This window comes from Gobius niger (assembly GCF_951799975.1).
Source record: "Gobius niger genome assembly, chromosome: 10".
Taxonomy (NCBI): Eukaryota; Metazoa; Chordata; class Actinopteri; order Gobiiformes; family Gobiidae; genus Gobius; species Gobius niger.
This window is the reverse complement of record NC_136861.1, coordinates 22,435,730-22,454,149: the sequence shown is the minus strand read 5'-3', so window position 1 is coordinate 22,454,149 and position 18,420 is coordinate 22,435,730. Positions and strand designations below refer to the sequence as shown.

The 18,420-nt window shown below is 40.9% G+C and overlaps 1 protein-coding gene across 1 annotated transcript in view; it reads right to left on the bottom strand.

The window, feature by feature from the left end:
• Positions 1 to 448: 448 nt before the first annotated feature.
• The window catches only part of LOC306968651 (adenylate cyclase 9), a 31,577-nt gene continuing 13,605 nt past the window's right edge, over positions 449 to 18,420 (bottom strand). Inside the window, exons 2-10 of the mRNA XM_079564095.1 lie at positions 5,456 to 5,601; positions 5,031 to 5,141; positions 4,641 to 4,897; positions 4,433 to 4,535; positions 3,402 to 3,610; positions 3,060 to 3,219; positions 2,830 to 2,972; positions 2,726 to 2,752; positions 449 to 2,650 (exon numbers count right to left, since the gene is read on the bottom strand). Of these exons, the coding sequence (XP_079420221.1) occupies positions 1,321 to 2,650; positions 2,726 to 2,752; positions 2,830 to 2,972; positions 3,060 to 3,219; positions 3,402 to 3,610; positions 4,433 to 4,535; positions 4,641 to 4,897; positions 5,031 to 5,141; positions 5,456 to 5,601 (2,486 nt within the window). The 3' untranslated portion in view covers positions 449 to 1,320. The remainder of the gene's footprint in view (positions 2,651 to 2,725; positions 2,753 to 2,829; positions 2,973 to 3,059; positions 3,220 to 3,401; positions 3,611 to 4,432; positions 4,536 to 4,640; positions 4,898 to 5,030; positions 5,142 to 5,455; positions 5,602 to 18,420) is intronic.

Sequence of the window (18,420 nt, the reverse complement as noted above, 5' to 3'; positions counted from 1 at the left end):
AATACTGAATCACATGAGACTGAAGATTGACAGGAATGCAGCATTTTGCAAGTGAACACACAATCCCATCAATGGAAAGTTACTTCAAGTTTAGATGACATTATTGAACATATTTGCATTGCATTTACTTTAATATTTAGCAAACGTAAAATGTAAAATGTTGAGCTTTTCACAAAAAGCTAACATATGAATTTGATATATTTTTCCTATGACAAAAATAGCACATAATGAGAAACAAACCTGACGATTCGGTTATCTCTAAGACTTTTTGGGTTGTGCTTTTCTTTCTAGCACATTGCAATAGGAAAGAACATTGCTAACCTGGGATAAAAAGGTATTATGCATTTTGCAACATACTTATCTTGTTTCTGGGCAATTTACAGTCTCCATACTGGATTGGGGTAAAAATAAGGATTAGATATTATAAATTAAGTTTAAGTCTGTGTGTGTCCTGTTTCCATGTAATTATCAAAATTACTGTGTCATTACTTTTTCATTACTCAGCCTTCCAATAATACTATAAGTGTGCTGTAAAGTAAAGTGTTACCACTTTCTGGTTGTTTTGCTTTTCTCAGTGAGTTACAGAGTTAAGAAACTACAGGTCAACGTGTCGCTAAGCCCAGCATATGCCTCTTTACTGAGGCAATCGAAAGGTTTTTAAGACATGAGCAATAAAGCTGATATACCAGAGAGCATACCGTCCTCTATTACCGATGTTACTAACTCAACAATTGTCAGGTCCTACACACAAATTCACAACTACTCTGTGCATGCACTCAGAGCATGCTATTTCTCACAGCACAGGTGTCTGACTCCACTGAATCTATTCGCTTAAACTGTGATTTTACAAATCAGAAATGATGTTTTGCCAGTGTACAATACAGCATTATACAACAGCAAAAAAAAAAAAAAAAATCATTTTCTAGCACTTTTTCTTTAGCACTTTTCATATTAAAGGCATAGCAAATCACAGGTTTCCCAAAATGTTTCCCTTTTTGTTACTGTTTTAAAAGGCTTAAATCTACACGCAGACCAATTGATCTAAGGCACTTAAAATACATACAAAAAGTACTGATTCTACTTAAAGGAGTTCGCATTATTAGTAGATATTGAGATCTGTAGCAGGCAAATGTAGGTCATGATTTACACACTACATCTAGCCATTGGGATCCATTTTTGGGATGTTGCCACTGATGTGTTTGTCCAATGTCAAAAATGTCACTTCACTGATTTAAGACAGAATGGCTTCATTTCTCAGTTCTTCTAAATTCTGAAGTATGCACATCTTAAAGGGTGGATGCAAGAGTGGTTTCTATAATGTCACCGTCGAGTTAATTTACCAGTATTATTGTCACACTTTTTGGAGTCTGGAAGGTTTGCAGTGAGAGTTTGTGGAGCAGGCATAGTGACGTGTTGTTTAACATTTTCAGATGGTGATGGTTCCTCAACATTGATGACAGATGTGAGACCGCTATGAGAGACAGACCTCCTAGTAAACGTGGCATCTGGGGATGGCCTCTTTTCACTTGCAGCCCGTTGCCCACTTACTCCCAAATCTTTTATGACAGAAAGTCCTGTGGTGGTTGATGAGCCTGCGCTCGCACTGGGCACCATAGCAGTAGTGCTGCATGTATTTGTGTTGGTGTTGAGCACCATGCTGGCAAGTTCATCAGTGGGAGATCGCCCAATACTACCATCCACTTGTGCCCTGATCTCTGGGGACACAGACAGCTGGTATTGTGGTACAGAGCCACTGTCACTGCTTTTAGGGTAAAGGAAGGTCTTCATTTGACCTTTCCCTTTAACATTCACTGTGCCCCTGAAGTCAAACTCATAACCCATGCCGCTGAGCACACAAAAGCTCTCCTCACTAACCTGAACTCGACACTCCACCCCTGTTGTGTCCATGCGACTGGCAATGTTGACTGTGTCTCCCCAGATGTCATAGAGAAGCTTTGTGGTGCCGATCACACCGGCAGTGAGTGGGCCATGATTGAATCCAATACGAAGCTTGAAGCCAAAACCAAGCATGTTCTTGTTAAAGTCATCCACAACCTGCATCATTTCCAAAGCAAATTCAAAAAGAGCTCGAAGATGGGCATGAGGATGGGCAGCATCTGCGCACTGTTGTGTGTTCAGCCCAGAGGCGGCCATGTACGTTGCTCCAATGGTCTTGATCTTTTCAATGTTTGAGAAAGCAGGCCTTCTTAAGAGTTCGTCAAAGTCTCCAATCAGCTCATTGAGGACACGGTAGCACTCCTTGCCTCCTTCGTAGCTTTCTTCATAAAAATCACTGAAGTTGACTATGCTTGCAAAAATGACACCAACATTGTCATGATTTTTGGAATAGCTCTGTGTAACTTTTAATTGTTCTGCCACATGAATGGGGATGATATTACGCAGCAACCAGTCCGCCTGGTCCCTCATGTTCTGAATCTTGATGCGGTGTTGATCAGCCTCCACATTTCCATGGTAACGAAGGCGATAACTGACCTCAAACTCCCGATTCAGAAACCACACCAGGACCAGCAGCAGGAAGAAGGCCACACAGGCCTCTGACCCGAGCAGAAAGTCTAGCTGTACAACTGCATCTCTTTGCTGGTCGGACATCACCAGAGTGTTGTTGCTGACATTGTTGTGTTCTTGGGACCTTATAGTAGTAGAGTAGGTAAGATACACAATGTTCAGTGCATGAATCACTGTATTAGTGAATAACCATACTTACCAGATAGTACTTCCAAATATTGGAACCCTGTTCAATCAAACAAAGTGATGCTCTTTTTTATTATGACTCAATTGATATGTTTTGCAGCCTCGGTTTACACCTACCGGCATGGTGCCATAAAGAGCAGTCCAAGAAGTGCTAGACCGACTAACGTTGCCAGACTTGAGCGCATCCAGTAGCTGAGTTGGCAAAAGTTACAGTACTGAATGATGGCTATGATGACAGCATAGCAGATAAACATGGTAACCTGTAAATAAAAGTAGTAATAAATAAAAGAGTATGCAAAAAGTGTTAATGTAACACTACAGTCTGATGCCTAAAAGACATGGGGTACCTGTATTGACAGATGCATGTCACAGGTGACATGTGAGAGGACAGCCACAGCCGGCAGAGACACTAGTACAGCTCCTACTAAGTGACGTGGTATCCAGCCTGAGACCACTCTCATCAGGATCTTGGTACAGGGCAGGGCTCTGTCCACGTAGAAGGCCATACTGAGGACAAAATCAGACAGCTTACTCTGCAGAACCTTTTATTTCAAATGTTTCAAGCATTAATCATCACTTGCCTATGTAATGCAATGCACACACAATATAGCCATATGCATCTATTATATACAGTATTAAGCATACTAAAAGAATGAGACCTCAGGCATAAAGACAACTGGTCATCTTACCGAATAGCAAACAGCAAAGCGAACACCTCCAGCAGGGCAGCTACAGCCGTAACACTGAGTAGTGACATGGACAAACTCTGCTGGGTGACAAGGGGCTCAAGGAAACACGCCAAAGAGAGAGCCAAAAACACCAAACAACATAGAAGCATGTCCAAGAATGAACTGAAAGTTGGGCTGTCAAAGGTTAGCACTGTTGCCTGCGTCTCAACCTTTGTAAAGAAAAAAAAGAGAAAAAAAACACAAAGAAATAGATATGTTAATAGGACAAAGTGCTTTAAAATTACTATATAAAAGTTAGAACCATGTAAAAACATATGTATTATTATACCAGTCTTCTGAATGTATACTTGCTTACCAGCAGGGGGCACCATAGTCTAGTTAAAGGTTTTACACTACTTTGACGCAGTCCTGACTGGTTTATCATTAGACTTTCTGCAAGATTGGCAAAAGTATAGACAAACTTTGGCTTTTATACATAAATAGAATAAGTGGTTTAGTATGAGAAGTAATTCAACAGATTTACATTACATTTACTGTTGGTGTTTCTATTCAAGACTAAAAGTTCTTACAAAGTGTTAAATGGCTGTCAGTATGTTAATGAACTAATTCTGCGTGTACTTCTACTGAGTATACTATAAAGGTCTTTGAAACGTTGCACACTGATTAATGTGTCAAATATGTTTAAAACGATGTACACAATGTGCACTGAATGACTATAAAACCCAATTAAAGGTCTAAGTTCTTCTTCTTCTTTTTGCATTCATTCAGGTTGCCTTCACGTGACATCACAACTTTCAGCCATAAGATTAATGAGGTAAAGTTGTGGACCGAATTTCTAAAATAAAGAGGGAAAAAAGACACATATGGCTCAACATGGATGGATGTGGATTTGGTTATTTTTCTGAATAATGGTGCTTCACATAGTGTTGTGTATTAGGTCCTACATCCAACATTAAGACATCACATTCTCGAAGGTCGTGAACTCAACCTATTCTTTTAAGGGCTCACACACATAGTCCACACACACATACCTCTTCCTGGTAGCTTATCCGGTAAGCAGACTCCAGGCTCTGTTCCAGGAAGGTGATGCTCAGCTTGTTTATGGGAGGTTTGTAAAAATAGTCCTTCATGAGGCTGTAATAGACAACAGGGAAAACAGTATAAATTGTATTTCATAAATATAATTAGAAAGAGCAATGTCCTAATTGTAAATCAAATGTTCAAGAAAAAAAGAGTGACCTGTCCTCTTTGATGACATCCACAAAGTGGGCATCGCTCCTCTCTCTAAAGTTCTTGGAGCGGAGAGGGATGAGTGCAGAGTGGTCCATGCCCATGGCACCTCCACTCCACGTCTTTTTCTCCTTTTCCTGCAACATCTCACACAGTGATGTCTGGCTGTTGTTTAATGCCTCCAAGTGAGGACTGAGCAGACCATTCAGTGCCTTAGAGCTGCGCCCAGCAGAAACTGCAGGAGAACACTTGAGGTTGGAGGAGTCCTGGGAACGGAAAGGAAGGAGTGCGAGAAAAACTTGGAAACTTATGAAAATGACTAAGTTCTCCAGTGAAAGAAATCCATACAAATGTGATAGTTTAGATAAAACTTTTTTTGACGTACTACAGCACACTGACCTTGTTGTAACTGGGCTTGGGGTCATCATGGCAGCCATTGTGCACCACTCCTTCCTCTACTGCTTGATTTTCAACAGGGATCAAGGCCACACCGCAGGATGAGCAGGGAGACTGTAGAGATGAAAAGGGGTTCGAACATAGACACATGTAGTTAAGGGAGAAAAATCTACATTTCAGCTGTTGTATTAATTTGCTACAGTTTGACATGATCTACCAGTGTGTTTTAAAGTGAAGTCGAAATCAAAACGTAGTGAGAATATGTTTAGAAACATCTCTGTTCACCCACACACAGAAATCGACAACAAGAGGACAGATATCAAAGAGGCTGTGGGAGAAATGTCAGTTCACTGCAGCTTGTGAAAAAGAAAAAAAAGAAACAGTCCAAAAGACTGATCCTTGGATAGATACGGACAGATCCAGCTCACCTTAACACTGTGAGAGGATCCCTGGGCACTGTCAGGGGAGTTCACCCTTTGGTCCAAATGTTCAGTACCCACTGACCCCAACTGTGCACAGCCACACTGAGATAGCTGCTCCACCCTTCTGCCAGAAATTAGGTAGGTCTTCAGTCCTACAAAAAAAAAAAACAGAAGAAAAAGACATTACAGACATACACATTGTTAATATGTTTCTTGTTTAATCATTTCATTCGTACCTAACGCAATACAATGTACAATACAACTGAGGAAGTTTGACTGAGTGAATTGTATAGATGGTCAGTCATGGTAAGAGTGTGCAATGAATAATATTAGAATTATACCTGTTGGAACTGATAGTCAGTCATCATTTGCTCTGTTTACAAAATTATCCATCATAGCTCAATAATAAAATAGAGTTAATTCTGACAAAGTATTTTAGTGGCAGGTTAACAGAACATTTTTTTTCCAGTGAAAGGTTTTTGGACATGGTGAATGCACACATTGCAGTGCCCGTGGAACAGTTTGAATTGCTGACAGAAAATGCCAAGGTCAAATATTTGAACACCTGCGCTCTTCCTCATCTATCGCCACATTACCATTCCTATCACCCGCACCAAGTTATGTGTTCACGAGTGTGTGCAACTTCTTGTTCAAAAGTTACCTTTCAAACAAACCTACAGTAAACGTTAACATAGGAAGAAATTCTTGTGGAATCCATAAACACTATTTATATGTGGGTTTTATAGCCTTCAACTTGCCTTTTGACTCTCAAAGTAAATATTTAACATCTAAAACTTGAAGAAAAAGTAGAATTTTACAAATTGAAAACCTTAATGCTCTTGTGTTGGCTTTTGATAAATATCCAATTGCAAATCTCAAAGTGTTGAGATTGCAGATCTCAGTGGACATTTTAAACAGGTCTTGGAGCATTAACATTTGAGGGAATGTTGGATAATGATCTGTTTAATTGCTGCAAGAATTATATGCATTTTACTATATATTTGTGGTGGTCTAAATTACCAGGTTAGCTTGTCTTATACATAAGACAAGAAGAGTTAGTTCTCTGTACAGGATAGTGCAGCCTTTGAGATTTGTGAATTGATAATTGCAACCATTAAAATGTATACTCCAGGTAGGTCTCTCAAACAATTAGCACTGATAAGACATGAGCCACACGCACAGAGCAGCTGGATATAAACAAGGACGACTTGAGAAGTAAAGCAAGCGGTTGTAAAGGATCTCTCCTCTGTAAACGCCTCCACAGAGTCCAGGCGAGCACGAGCGGAGGTGTAGATAGATATATCGTAGCAGGGTCGCTTGCTAGGTGACTTTAAGAGCTGCAAAATGAAGGCGGTAAACAGCGGTAACAAAGAACTAATTCTGTGCACCAGCGAAGCAGAATAGAGCGTCAGTCAGCAAGACGCCAAGAGGAGCTGTTACTGCCTCTTGAGGAAGACGAGCATAAAGGGATGTGAATCAAACAGATAGCCAGGGACAGGGTGGATTGTATTAGCTCTATAATCAAATCTCATGTGATCCGCCATGCCGCACCACGCCAGCTTAAAGGCCATCAAGGTTATGTTTCCACTGTATTTTTCATTACAGTTATTCAGTTAGTCACTTTGGCACATTTTTTCAAATCAGAACGAATATATTCCAACATGTACAACCTTCAAATCCTTAAGTAAATATTGCAAATGAAAACATCAACATCAAAGCAAATGCATTTACGCATTACTTCAAATGTTTTTGAAAGGTTCTGTGCTGTTTCGTTTGTTTTTTTGTTGTTGTTTGTGTGATTATCCAGGTGTTGATTAGTTTAAACATGCATTTCTTTCTTCATCGGATTTGGATGTGGACTTAATGTAGTCATGTAAATGAGACGTTATTTCTCTGCTGTTAATATGATGATGTCGACTTGACTTCGACTATTTTGACAAATAAACCTTTTTTTACTCATTAATTGTCTGTGAGAGTAAATACTACGCTGACAGAAAAGACAAAGGGAGAGAGGGATATTGTACATCCAATTACACAATGGAGATATTTTTTTTTCACTCAAATTTGGCTGTAAATACTGTTTAAGTGGCACTAGCCGGCAGTTAGCTTTGACCGTTAGCCTGTTAGCTTCTTCTTCGTGATTCCATTAGTGTCTATTGGTGGCTCCGACCCGTAGGCGCCAAAGTTGCAAGTGTGGTTGTCTGGCCAGAGACACCGGGGGAGATGAAAGACCACCCAATCATCCCATTAACACTTGTATTACCCCCAGAGGGACTACGGAAAGGATCTATTAAGGTAAACAAGTTACTTAGTACTGCTACAGGAAGAAAATACAGTAATAGGGCCAATAGGAGCGGCACTAAAAATCAGTAGTTGTTAATGCCCTCGTGACTGTTTACTTGCTCTCAGTTGCAGGCCAGATTGCCAGCACTTGAGTCAGAGAGACCTCAGTGTTGATTTCTAACACCAAACAGCCACAGTATTTGAGTCACGTTGTTTTTTTATTAATATGATCACAGACACAAACACATGTAGGTTCACTGATGCGTGCTGAGAAAAAGCAAAACGCAAAAGCAGTGTGAATTGCCATATGAATTGGGAAGTGACTGGAGATTGGCCAACTGAAATCACTGAACCATTTAACGCTATTCCCAGCCCCTTTAACAGCTTATTAAACATAATGAAGCGTTTTGCCCTAGATAAAAAGTGCTCCATCCCATTACTGAGCAAAATTGCCTGGCAAGAGAAAAGAAGCTGGAGTGTTTGATCATCAATGTGAAAATGCAGTTAAATAAGGAAGCGGCATAAATGAGAATGATGTGACTGAGGAGGAAAGAACAATCACTGCAAAGTCACTGCATTTCCAACATCTTGGTTGAAAGGGCAACACAGTATTGCACAACAGTGGCCTGGCATATACGTAGGGTTGCAAAATGAATTATTTGGGCAGAACAAGTTCCTTTGCAAAAAACAAATACAATGTCTGAATGAGTGTTATCCCTTTAGTTTAGGCCTCAAACAACATGTTCTGAACTGCATGACTTTTCTCAAATGTTCAGGCTTTTGGACTTCTTTAAAATGTTACCAGTGAACCAAATCTGATTTCATAACAGAAATAAAAAATCTAAATGCAATCAAAATACTTTTCAGAAAAATAGCAATTCAGTTTATTCCAAAGTTGTCCAGGACTAATGGACAATAATGGTGTAAGAAATCAAACAGCTGGAAGATTTGAAGAATAAGATATGAGTGTTGTGATTGGCTAGCCTGAATTCAAGAGTTTACAGATGGGTACGTGGACTCTCGAGCACATCTTGTACAGTCTGTTGTTCTCAGGCAGTAAATATAATCATAACTGCGGCGCTGACCCCAGACTGGCTCTCTTCTGCTTTTTGCTTTTCGTCAGGACTTAGCACCATTAGAATACAGCTGAGCTCCAAAAGGTCTCTCTATGGGGAAAGGTCACCAAACGTCACGCTGTGTGTTCCCAATCATGTTCCTAGTCGCTCTCCAGCTGCGGCGATAGAGCACATGTGGCTCTGTCTACGTGGCTTGGACCATTTAATGATTTACCTTTGGGACAGAAACAGCTGACCACACAATTATTGTGGACGGGCAAACGGGCATGCAACGTGCCCCATTTCTCCTATTGATGTTTTTGTCCAGAGCAATGATGAAAATAAGTAAGCAGTAGTGTTATTCATGTTCCTAACCTGGTGTAGGATGTTGTTTGAGGCTCAGCATCAGGTGATCAAGTTTCATCTGATGTGTCGGCTGGTATAGGCTATTGGCCATATTAAAACTTGATTTTTTTTAAAGAGGGGGTATTATGCTTTTTTCAATCACATAGCACCAGTCTATATCACACTACAATGATGATGAAACCTTCTGTTAGTCTGTAAATGCAGTAAATTAAAATAACTGCCTTGTATAAAATTGCTCTCTCAAAATGGCTGTAGTGAATGTCTTGAAATAGGCCTCTGTCTCTTTAAGAACCTCTGACCCTTTCCGACACGCCCCCTCTACACGCTGTCTGTGGCATCAGTGGGGAGGGGGCTCTGCTGAGGAGCAGTGGTTGGTTACTCGGCTTGTGACGAAAGCTCGGAGGCGTCTTCAGGAGTTGGGGGCGTTTCTAGGAGGACTCAGGCAAAGCTATCCCTAAAATGGCTGCCATCACAGTTTTTACAGATTACTCAAAAATACGCGAATGTGCCAAGGCAACACTTCAGGCATGTTTTTAATGAGGGAATGACGTAATAACATGATGTAAAGCTTGAAAAAGTCAATTCTGCATAATACCCCCCCTTTAAACAAAGTATCAGTTAATGTTAAACCATGTTAAAAAAGCCTATTTATTTTTTAGACAAAATGAACCCTTTGACATAATTACTGAAGATTCTCCTTCGTCATTGCAGATACACATTGGCCATCTAGGTAAATATAGATAAAATACATGTAAAAGTGAATGAAAGAAGAAGATTTTAATTTATATAGCGCCTTTCATAGACATAGTCACAAAGCGCTTTACATGAAACCATGAGATGATGACATCTATTATAGAAAACGCTATCTCAATGGCCGCCGCCTGGGCGCCGCCATGTTTATTTCCCATACCGACTTTGAAGCTAAGCAGGGACGGGCCTGGTTAGGACTGGGATGGGAGACCGTTCCTCCGAAGCTAAGCAGGGGAGGGCCTGGTTAGGACTGGGATGGGAGACCGTTTGGGAACATCAGGAAGCCTGGCGACAGTAGTGAGTTGGTGCGTGGTGCCGGCCCCCACGTTGCGGTCCCGCCGCCCGCGGGCATTGACCACGGGTCCATATGGACCGCGGTGCTGCTGTCCGAGGACAACCCGCCGTCACAACAACGCGAGTGCACGACATCTGACTGCCGTGCGTGTGCGCGCATCCAAACAGGGCGCTGTGTGTGTGTGCGCGCGCGTTTGTGTGTGCGTCGGTGCGTGTATGTGTGCGCGCGTGCATCAACACAGGGCGGTGTGTGCGTGCGTGCGTGTGTGTGCGCGCGCGCGTATGTGTGCGCGCGCGCGCATCGAAACAGGGCGATGTGTTTCATTTGCTTTCACGTATTGTGAGCCCAGAGGTACATTTTCTTCTAAAGAAGCTTTGAAAGCATTGCCAATTTTATTGTAAGGTTATAAATACTGTCTAACAACGATCATTAGGCTATTTCTGTTCAAAACCAACTTATTTTTTTTTACATTGTACACTACCGTGATGCACCAAACCACGGGTCCTGCACCATGAACCGAACCGTTCGAGCTGAACCCCTAATATTTATCCATACTTATTCCACTGTCTCTTGAATTCTATTCCCTTTTAGCGAACATATTGTCGTTGTAGTTTATAAGAAAGGAGTACGGGTGCATCAAACACTCAAATTGCAGTTTGTTTGCCATTATTTTTAGCATTCATTATTTTAAACATTTGTAGTGGCCATAGTTTTTGGAATGGGTTGGGAACCACTGGTCTACAGCTGAACTGTGTGACGGGTTGGACATTTCTTTGTAATAACTCATAATCTCAGACTATCAAATATGGAAACTAGCGAGGCCCGGCCGAAGGCCGGGTCTCAGCTAGTTAAAACAGAACTAAGTAACTCATGCCCCTGGAGGCCATAAGCGCCACTGCAGGTGTTGTAGCATTTAATTGTCCATGAGAGTAAATTACGCTGACAGAAAAGGCAATGGGAGAGAGGGATATTGTACATTGTGCCACAACTCAATGACACAATGAAGATAATCCTTTTCACTCAAACTTGGCTGTAAACACTGCTAAAGAGGCGCAGTTAGCTTTGCCAGCTAACTTCTTCTTCATGATTCTATTAGTGTGTATTGCGCCTCCGACCCAGAGGCAGGGAAGTTTTCTGGACAGAGACACCAGGGGGAGATGAAAGACCCCCAATCATACCACAACACATGTATTACCCCCAGAGGGACTACAAAAAAGATTTATTAAGGTAAACAAGTTACTCTATTCTTTAAATCATCATAACCCATCATTAGCATTGCAAGTACATGTTTAAACTACATCCTATTTATGAAAAGCTGATATCAGACAAACATTCATATTAGCATTTACATACACCCTCCTTACAACTGTAGAATCAGCCTCGGAAATTTACCTCAAATGTTAAACTTTATTGTAAAAAATAGAAAAAGGAAACATCAATTTTTCTATCTCTCCAATTGGACTTCAATTGCCAAAGCCTTGTGACAACTCATAAGAATTCCAAATAAAATACTGCTAGACCAATACTAAATTTTATCATCAATATATTAAAGTAGGATTACTTCGCACATCTCCTTTGTTTTCAACAGGTGCGTAAGAGAAGGCATAAAGGCCAAATATAGAAAAGGAAAAATCTCTCGCACACTGTATACTTGCAACACCAGTGTTCTTTTATTAATGCAACGTTTCGGCCAGTGGCCTTCGTCAGGCAAAATGTCCTTTGAAATGACATTTTGCCTGACGAAGGCCACTGGCCGAAACGTTGCATTAATAAAAGAACACTGGTGTTGCAAGTATACAGTGTGCGAGAGATTTTTCCTTTTCTATCATCAATATATTAAAAACTTATGACAGCTCCCTTTTAACCAACCACATTTTAATGTAGAACAATCATTAATCCTAGTCTGTAGTTTCTAAGCTAATTCATTTGCCATTGCTAATTGTTCATGAGGTAATTCTAGTCGTGTGCCTCTTATGATAAATGATCCACCTACGTACTCTCTGTGTAAGTGACATATTGCTGGTTCACATTCAATCTCAGCGTCTCTAATAACTCAGTCTTATTGATGTGCATTGTTAGTGACAGCCAATGGGATTTATAGGACTTGACGTGTCCTGTCCCGTCCCATCAGCTGTCATGGAAGAGTAGATAACCTTTCCCTCTGAGTGCCCGGGCGCATTATCTCCCTCTCTAAACGCTCTTGTCCTGAACAGAGGAGAAGTACATGAGAAATGCACTTAAAAAAAAAAAAAAAAAAAAGGATCGCCCACTCCAAAACACAGAGGCTCTTTGGGGACAATGGACGCCCATGAACCCCCTTTTTTCACAAGGCTGAGAGGAGCTCAGGACAGAGGCGAAGCAAAGCAAGCATTTCAGTGGAGGGCAGTGGAGTGAATGAAAATAAATAGGCTGGCCTTGTGCCACAGAAACAGTCAGTGGGTACAAAAGCAACCAAAAGCCACTTGAGAGCTCAAAGCGATGATTATTGATCATTTTGAGATTACACAAGACACAACAAACACAATGTAATGTCATTAGTATGTGAGGCGGAGACAGATATTGGCTGATATGAAAAAGTGTGTGACTTTATGGTCAGGAGTTACCACATAGCTGTTTGGCTTTCATCACTCTTTTTGAAAGGTCTTTGGGAAAAATGTGTAGAAAAACAACTTAATTCTGGAACCAGCGCAGGTTTTACAGATACATATTATAATGACCACGAAATGATCCAGCAATGATTTGTGTAGTTTAGGTGTAAATGCTCAATTTGCTGCACAAGATGTCCAAATGAATCCAAGTCTTTTGCCTCTCAAGAGAATCAAACTGAGAAAAACTATTTCCTACAAATACAATACCATGTACAGGTGAAACTCAGAATAATAGAATAACGTTCAATAGTTCATGATATAGACCCATGACATGCAAAGTGACCTATGATTATGGGATAGCACTTTATTTTACACTACCTTGATACATTGTACCTAACTAAACTTAGTACAATGTAATGTGCTCTGTAACAATCTGTAATAACTTGTACCTATGTAGTACATACACAATGGAATATGTTGTATTAGTACTTTGTAAGTACATAACGTAATAGGACACGAGACCCTTAGGGTTAGGGCTTAAGGTTAGAGTTAGAATTATGTGTTATTACATTATGTAAAAATGACAAATACATATTAATCCATTGTGTATCTAACGCATAGGTACAACTTCTTACACAATGTAACAAAGCCCATTACACTGTACTAAATTTAGCTAGGTACAATGTATCAAGGGTAGTTTACAGTCCTTTTTCAAAATATTCAAATTTTATGAGATTTTTAATTTGGGTTTTTTACAAGCTAAACTATCCATCATCCATCCATTTTCTTCCGCTTTATCCGGGGCCGGGTCGCGGGGGCAGCAGTCTCAGCAGAGATGCCCAAACTTCCCGATCCACACACACCAAGCTAAACTAAAATAATCCAAATTATAACAAATAAAGGCTATGCATATCTCACTGTGCATGTAATGTGTATATATCATATATTAGTTTCATAGTTTAAGTTGAATAACAGAAATGAATGCACTTTTTAATGATTCACCTGTTGTGTGTAGGTTTTACTGTGTTTAATAAGAGCTAGGAATAACGACACTAAACTTTTCTTTTTCCATTTTAACAGAGATTATTATATACAAAATGAATGATTTCCCTTCGAGGGAACAATTATAAATCCAGAGAGTGTTACCAAAGCCAGGGGATTACAGAGGGCAGTGTAGAGGTGATCAAGCCTGGCACACACACAGCCCCAAAACTGAACACTGCACGCACACACTGACCGTCTGTGATGTTCTCATTATGACAGAGCTGCCTTCAGGGGCCAGGTAACAGAGCAGGAGGCCAGCGGAGCAGGTGGCACTGGGACACAGGAGCCGGCGGGCCCTGCCAGTCTGGCTGCTAGCCCATACCCACCCCCTCCTTCTTTCCCTGTCCTTCTATTGAGAAGCACTGTCCACGCAGAAAGAGGAGCCCAGAACAAACAAGGAAATAGCAGTGACAGTAGATGCTTTCAGCTCTAATCAGATCCAGAACAAAACTGTAGTGTCGAAGCGCACCCATTTCATCAAAAAGAATAACATACATCTTTCATGAGAAATCACAAAGGGCACAGTTACATATCTGACAGCAGAGGAGAGACTTGTGTGTGAACCATTCGGGAGTGGGTCTTTAAAGAAGAAAGTTTGACCTTGCTCTACTGCCAAAGACATTTCAGTCACTGAAGGATATAAAACATTCACAGCTTTACAGCAGGTATTGCTTCTGACAGAGCCTCCACCAGAGAAAGATGTTTTACTCACAGAAGACAAAGGAGCGTATGTTTGTAATGGATTGTCTTTGAATTAAATATGAAAGTTCACACTAACAAACAACAGCTGTAAATAAATAATGGTGCATAAATGGAGAGCTACCTCTGGGATGGAGCATTAAAGAAGGCCTTTAACAATCTACACTCAGAGATACGCATGTGATTATAGTCTAGATTTGAGAGATACAACGTAGACTAATGTGATTTGTGGATGTTGCTTAACGAAGTGAACTTAATCGGGATTTTTTGAAGTGCCAATCATAAAACAAACAACAAACAAAAAAATGGGATGGCAACAGTTATGGCAAACCCTGTGACCCGAATGCTACATTGGGTTTTGATTACATTTGCCAGGGGGACCAGGCCCTTAGCAGTTTTTGGGGTTGTCAAACAGATACAATGAATAGACTGTAATCGACATGACAAATAACAAGCTGCCAAAGAGAACAGTGGTGTCGCTCATCCTTTTAAGCTGATGCGTCTAGTATGATGTTGGTTTAGAAGTTGTTATTCTTAGAACTATAAACCTCATCTGTGCTGTTGGCCAGGCTCTTTTTGACAACACGAGGCTGTGTTTTTATGATTGTTATTTTCTTAATCTTAAATAAGTCTCCTTAGCTCTGATCAAGTCTCTTGGTAACTTGATGCTCACTACACTCCAACCCTCATTATGCTTCATGTTTGATCATGTGTGTGTTTGCCTCATCAATGCACAGATTTCCACGGCTGAGATTTCGTGGCCTGACATCATTCTTGTAGCACAGACTGCTTTGCTTCTCCATATAATCTTTTCACATCATCTTCTCTCCTCTGTCAGAACCGCCTCCTGCTCACCGCGCTGTCCCCTGAATACTGATGGGACCGGCCCTTTTCATCTCTCCCACAGAGGTACCCATATGGCTCCATAGACTATTCAGCACATCTGCCTTTGCAGCAAGATCAAGTCGCTCGCTGGTCGTTTATTACAAGAATACAAACATAGCACAGGTAGCTGTCGGGTACAGGTACATTATTCAGCATTTTGAAAGAATGTTCTTTCCTCCAATAGAGAATCCGAGTAAGTCTAACACAGAGTTCCTTAAAGGTGCATGAATAAACAAAAACAGCAAGTTATGGAGTCCAGATCTGGACTAAAATGCAGTTAAGATAAGATTTTACTGATCTCATAATGAAGACATTCACTTGTTACAGCAGCTCTTTTTTTTAATTCATTGTACAGTAAAATGATTTTATGAAATGGTTCCGATTCCAAATACTTTACAAGATTTGTACCATTTTGTAGTTGGCTGTATCAAATAATAAATCTACTTCATGAAGATTTGACATAGATCACATAGATTTTTGTATCGCAGACAACAGTTCTTATGTCTAAATAATAATAATAATAATAATATGGTGGTAAGCTACTATTGTAGCCATAGCTGCCCTGAGGTAGACTGAGGCTGCCAGTCTGTGCCATCAGCCCCTTCCGACCACCACGAACCACTCACTCACACACTACATTCACCCAGGCTCACCACGGTCTCCCATCCAAGTACCAACCAGGTCCTACCCTGCTAAGCTTTCGACATCTGACAGTATCGGGCAATAAATGAATCAATTAACCTTTATTTATAAAGCACTTTTCACACAAAATGTAACACAAAGTGCTGTACAAATTAAAATGAACCCTAAACCCAAATATATAGACAGTAAATGCCAATGAACACGCACACACCTCTGGCTCACCTACATACAGCCACACAGACTGAATAATGGAATAAAATTATGGACATGAGGAAATACCATCCGAGGAGCCGTCTGCACCGGGAGCAGCACCTCAGCTACAGCCGCCAGGGCACTGACACAGGGCGCCCGGAGGAGGTGTATGAGGGACACCCAACCTCCATCCAGGCCCCCACAGGACAGCACCCACGTAGCCACAGCCAGCCGCCAGTCCCGAGGCAGACGACAACCTCGGAGAAAACACTGAGAATGAAAAGGTGGTTAAATAAGCTGAAATGTAAAATAGCATAAAATAAAATAATTAAACAAAGGAAAACATAATTGCATAGTCCCAACACAAATATATAGAACTAAAACTAACTACAACTAATTACTTCCTCTTCAGGGCCAATTTGTACATATTACAGATTTCTGTGAAAATAGCAACATTATTGATCATCAACACAATCCCCTCAGGCAGACATTTTAAGAGACAGTTTCCACTCAGTTTAGGGGACAGGATGAGGAGGTGACACTTCCTTCCTGCGGTAGGGGACAGTGGACAATATCCTTTCTAAAAAAAACACACAGTTTCTATAGCATTGTGCAGATAAACACTATTGGTTTGCCTTAGTCCTTCTTTTGTGTACGTCGTACTTGGGATGTTAATGTTACTAGACACGCAATGCAATTTTATACAGACTGTCTATATTCTAATTATACGGCATTGCTCTTCTAAGTTATTGGACCTACTGTGTTCTGCAATGGTAGACTTTTTATTACAGGGCTACAGATTTTTTGGTGTTTTGTACCAGAAAAACACAGGAAAGAATAATGTCTACGTCTACTCCTTTTTTAGACAGCGGAACAAGCTCTTGCTGAACTCAACCAAAACCAAGGAGGCGGTGCTGGATTCCTTCCGGGCACCAGTCCATTAAAATCGAGGGAGCGGTGGTAGAACTGGTTTCCACCTATAAGAACCTGGTGCTGCAGTTGGACAACAAGCTGAGCTGGGCCGCGAACATGGACACTGTGTACAAGAAGGGGCGGAGTAGGATGTACTTTCTTAGACGGCTGGCCTCATTCAGGGTCTGTTCTAAGTTATTGTACATGTTTTCCATTGTGTCCAGTGTTCTTTTTTATGCTGTTGTTTGTTGGGGGGACCCTCAGAGGCTGGACCGGCTCATTAAGAAGGCGGGTTTGGTGGTTGGACAGAGCCACTCCCTTAACACGGTCCTCTCCCGCCAGAGAAGCGCCGTGAGCTCCAGACTCGTCTCTCGAAGATGCTCCAAGGACAGATTGAAGAACTCTTTTGTCCCACATGCCATCAGGCTTTATAACAGAGCCCCTTCAGGGAGGAGCAGAGGAGGAGGAGAGGGGAATGTCTTGCATTGCATTAACGTCTCCTGCTTGTGTATTTATTGTTTATTTAAATTTGTTTTTAACTTCTTAATTCTGTAGCTCCTGCTCTGTATGTGTGAATGTGAGCAAGAGATTAATGCACAATTTCTTTCGGGATCAATAAATCTACTACTACTACTACTACTACTACTACTACTACTACTACTACTACTACTACTACTACTACTACTACTACTACTACTACTACTACTACTACTACTACTACTACTACTACTACTACTACTACTACTACTACTACTACTACTACTACTACTACTACTACTACTACTACTACTACTACTACTATGAAACAGGATGCTTAAATCCAATCATCTTTACATCTTCTTACATGTTTACACAAGAAATATATATTTTCTTTCCCTGACTATGAGAGAACGATCACGCCATGAGATTTGCTTGCGCTCCATGACTTTGAACAGCTTTTAAGCTCATCAATAGTCAATTTAACTTGAACTCACAGTGCAAACCCAATTACGCGTGATTCATGTTTGGTAAATAAGTATAAGACAACACATTTTTCATCAGCTAAATTTCTTTTCATTCAATACTTAATTATGCCAACCTGAGATGATATTGACCCGCGCTATATGAGCAGCGCTGCTATTGATTAAACAGCGTGTGCCGTGACTTTCTAAATGATCAAAGGCGGGCGCATACACACTCTCCTCTGTTCATGCTTCACTGCATTCAGCCCGCGCTCATAACACAAGGGCTGCTTACTCCACACTTTGAGTAATGACATCT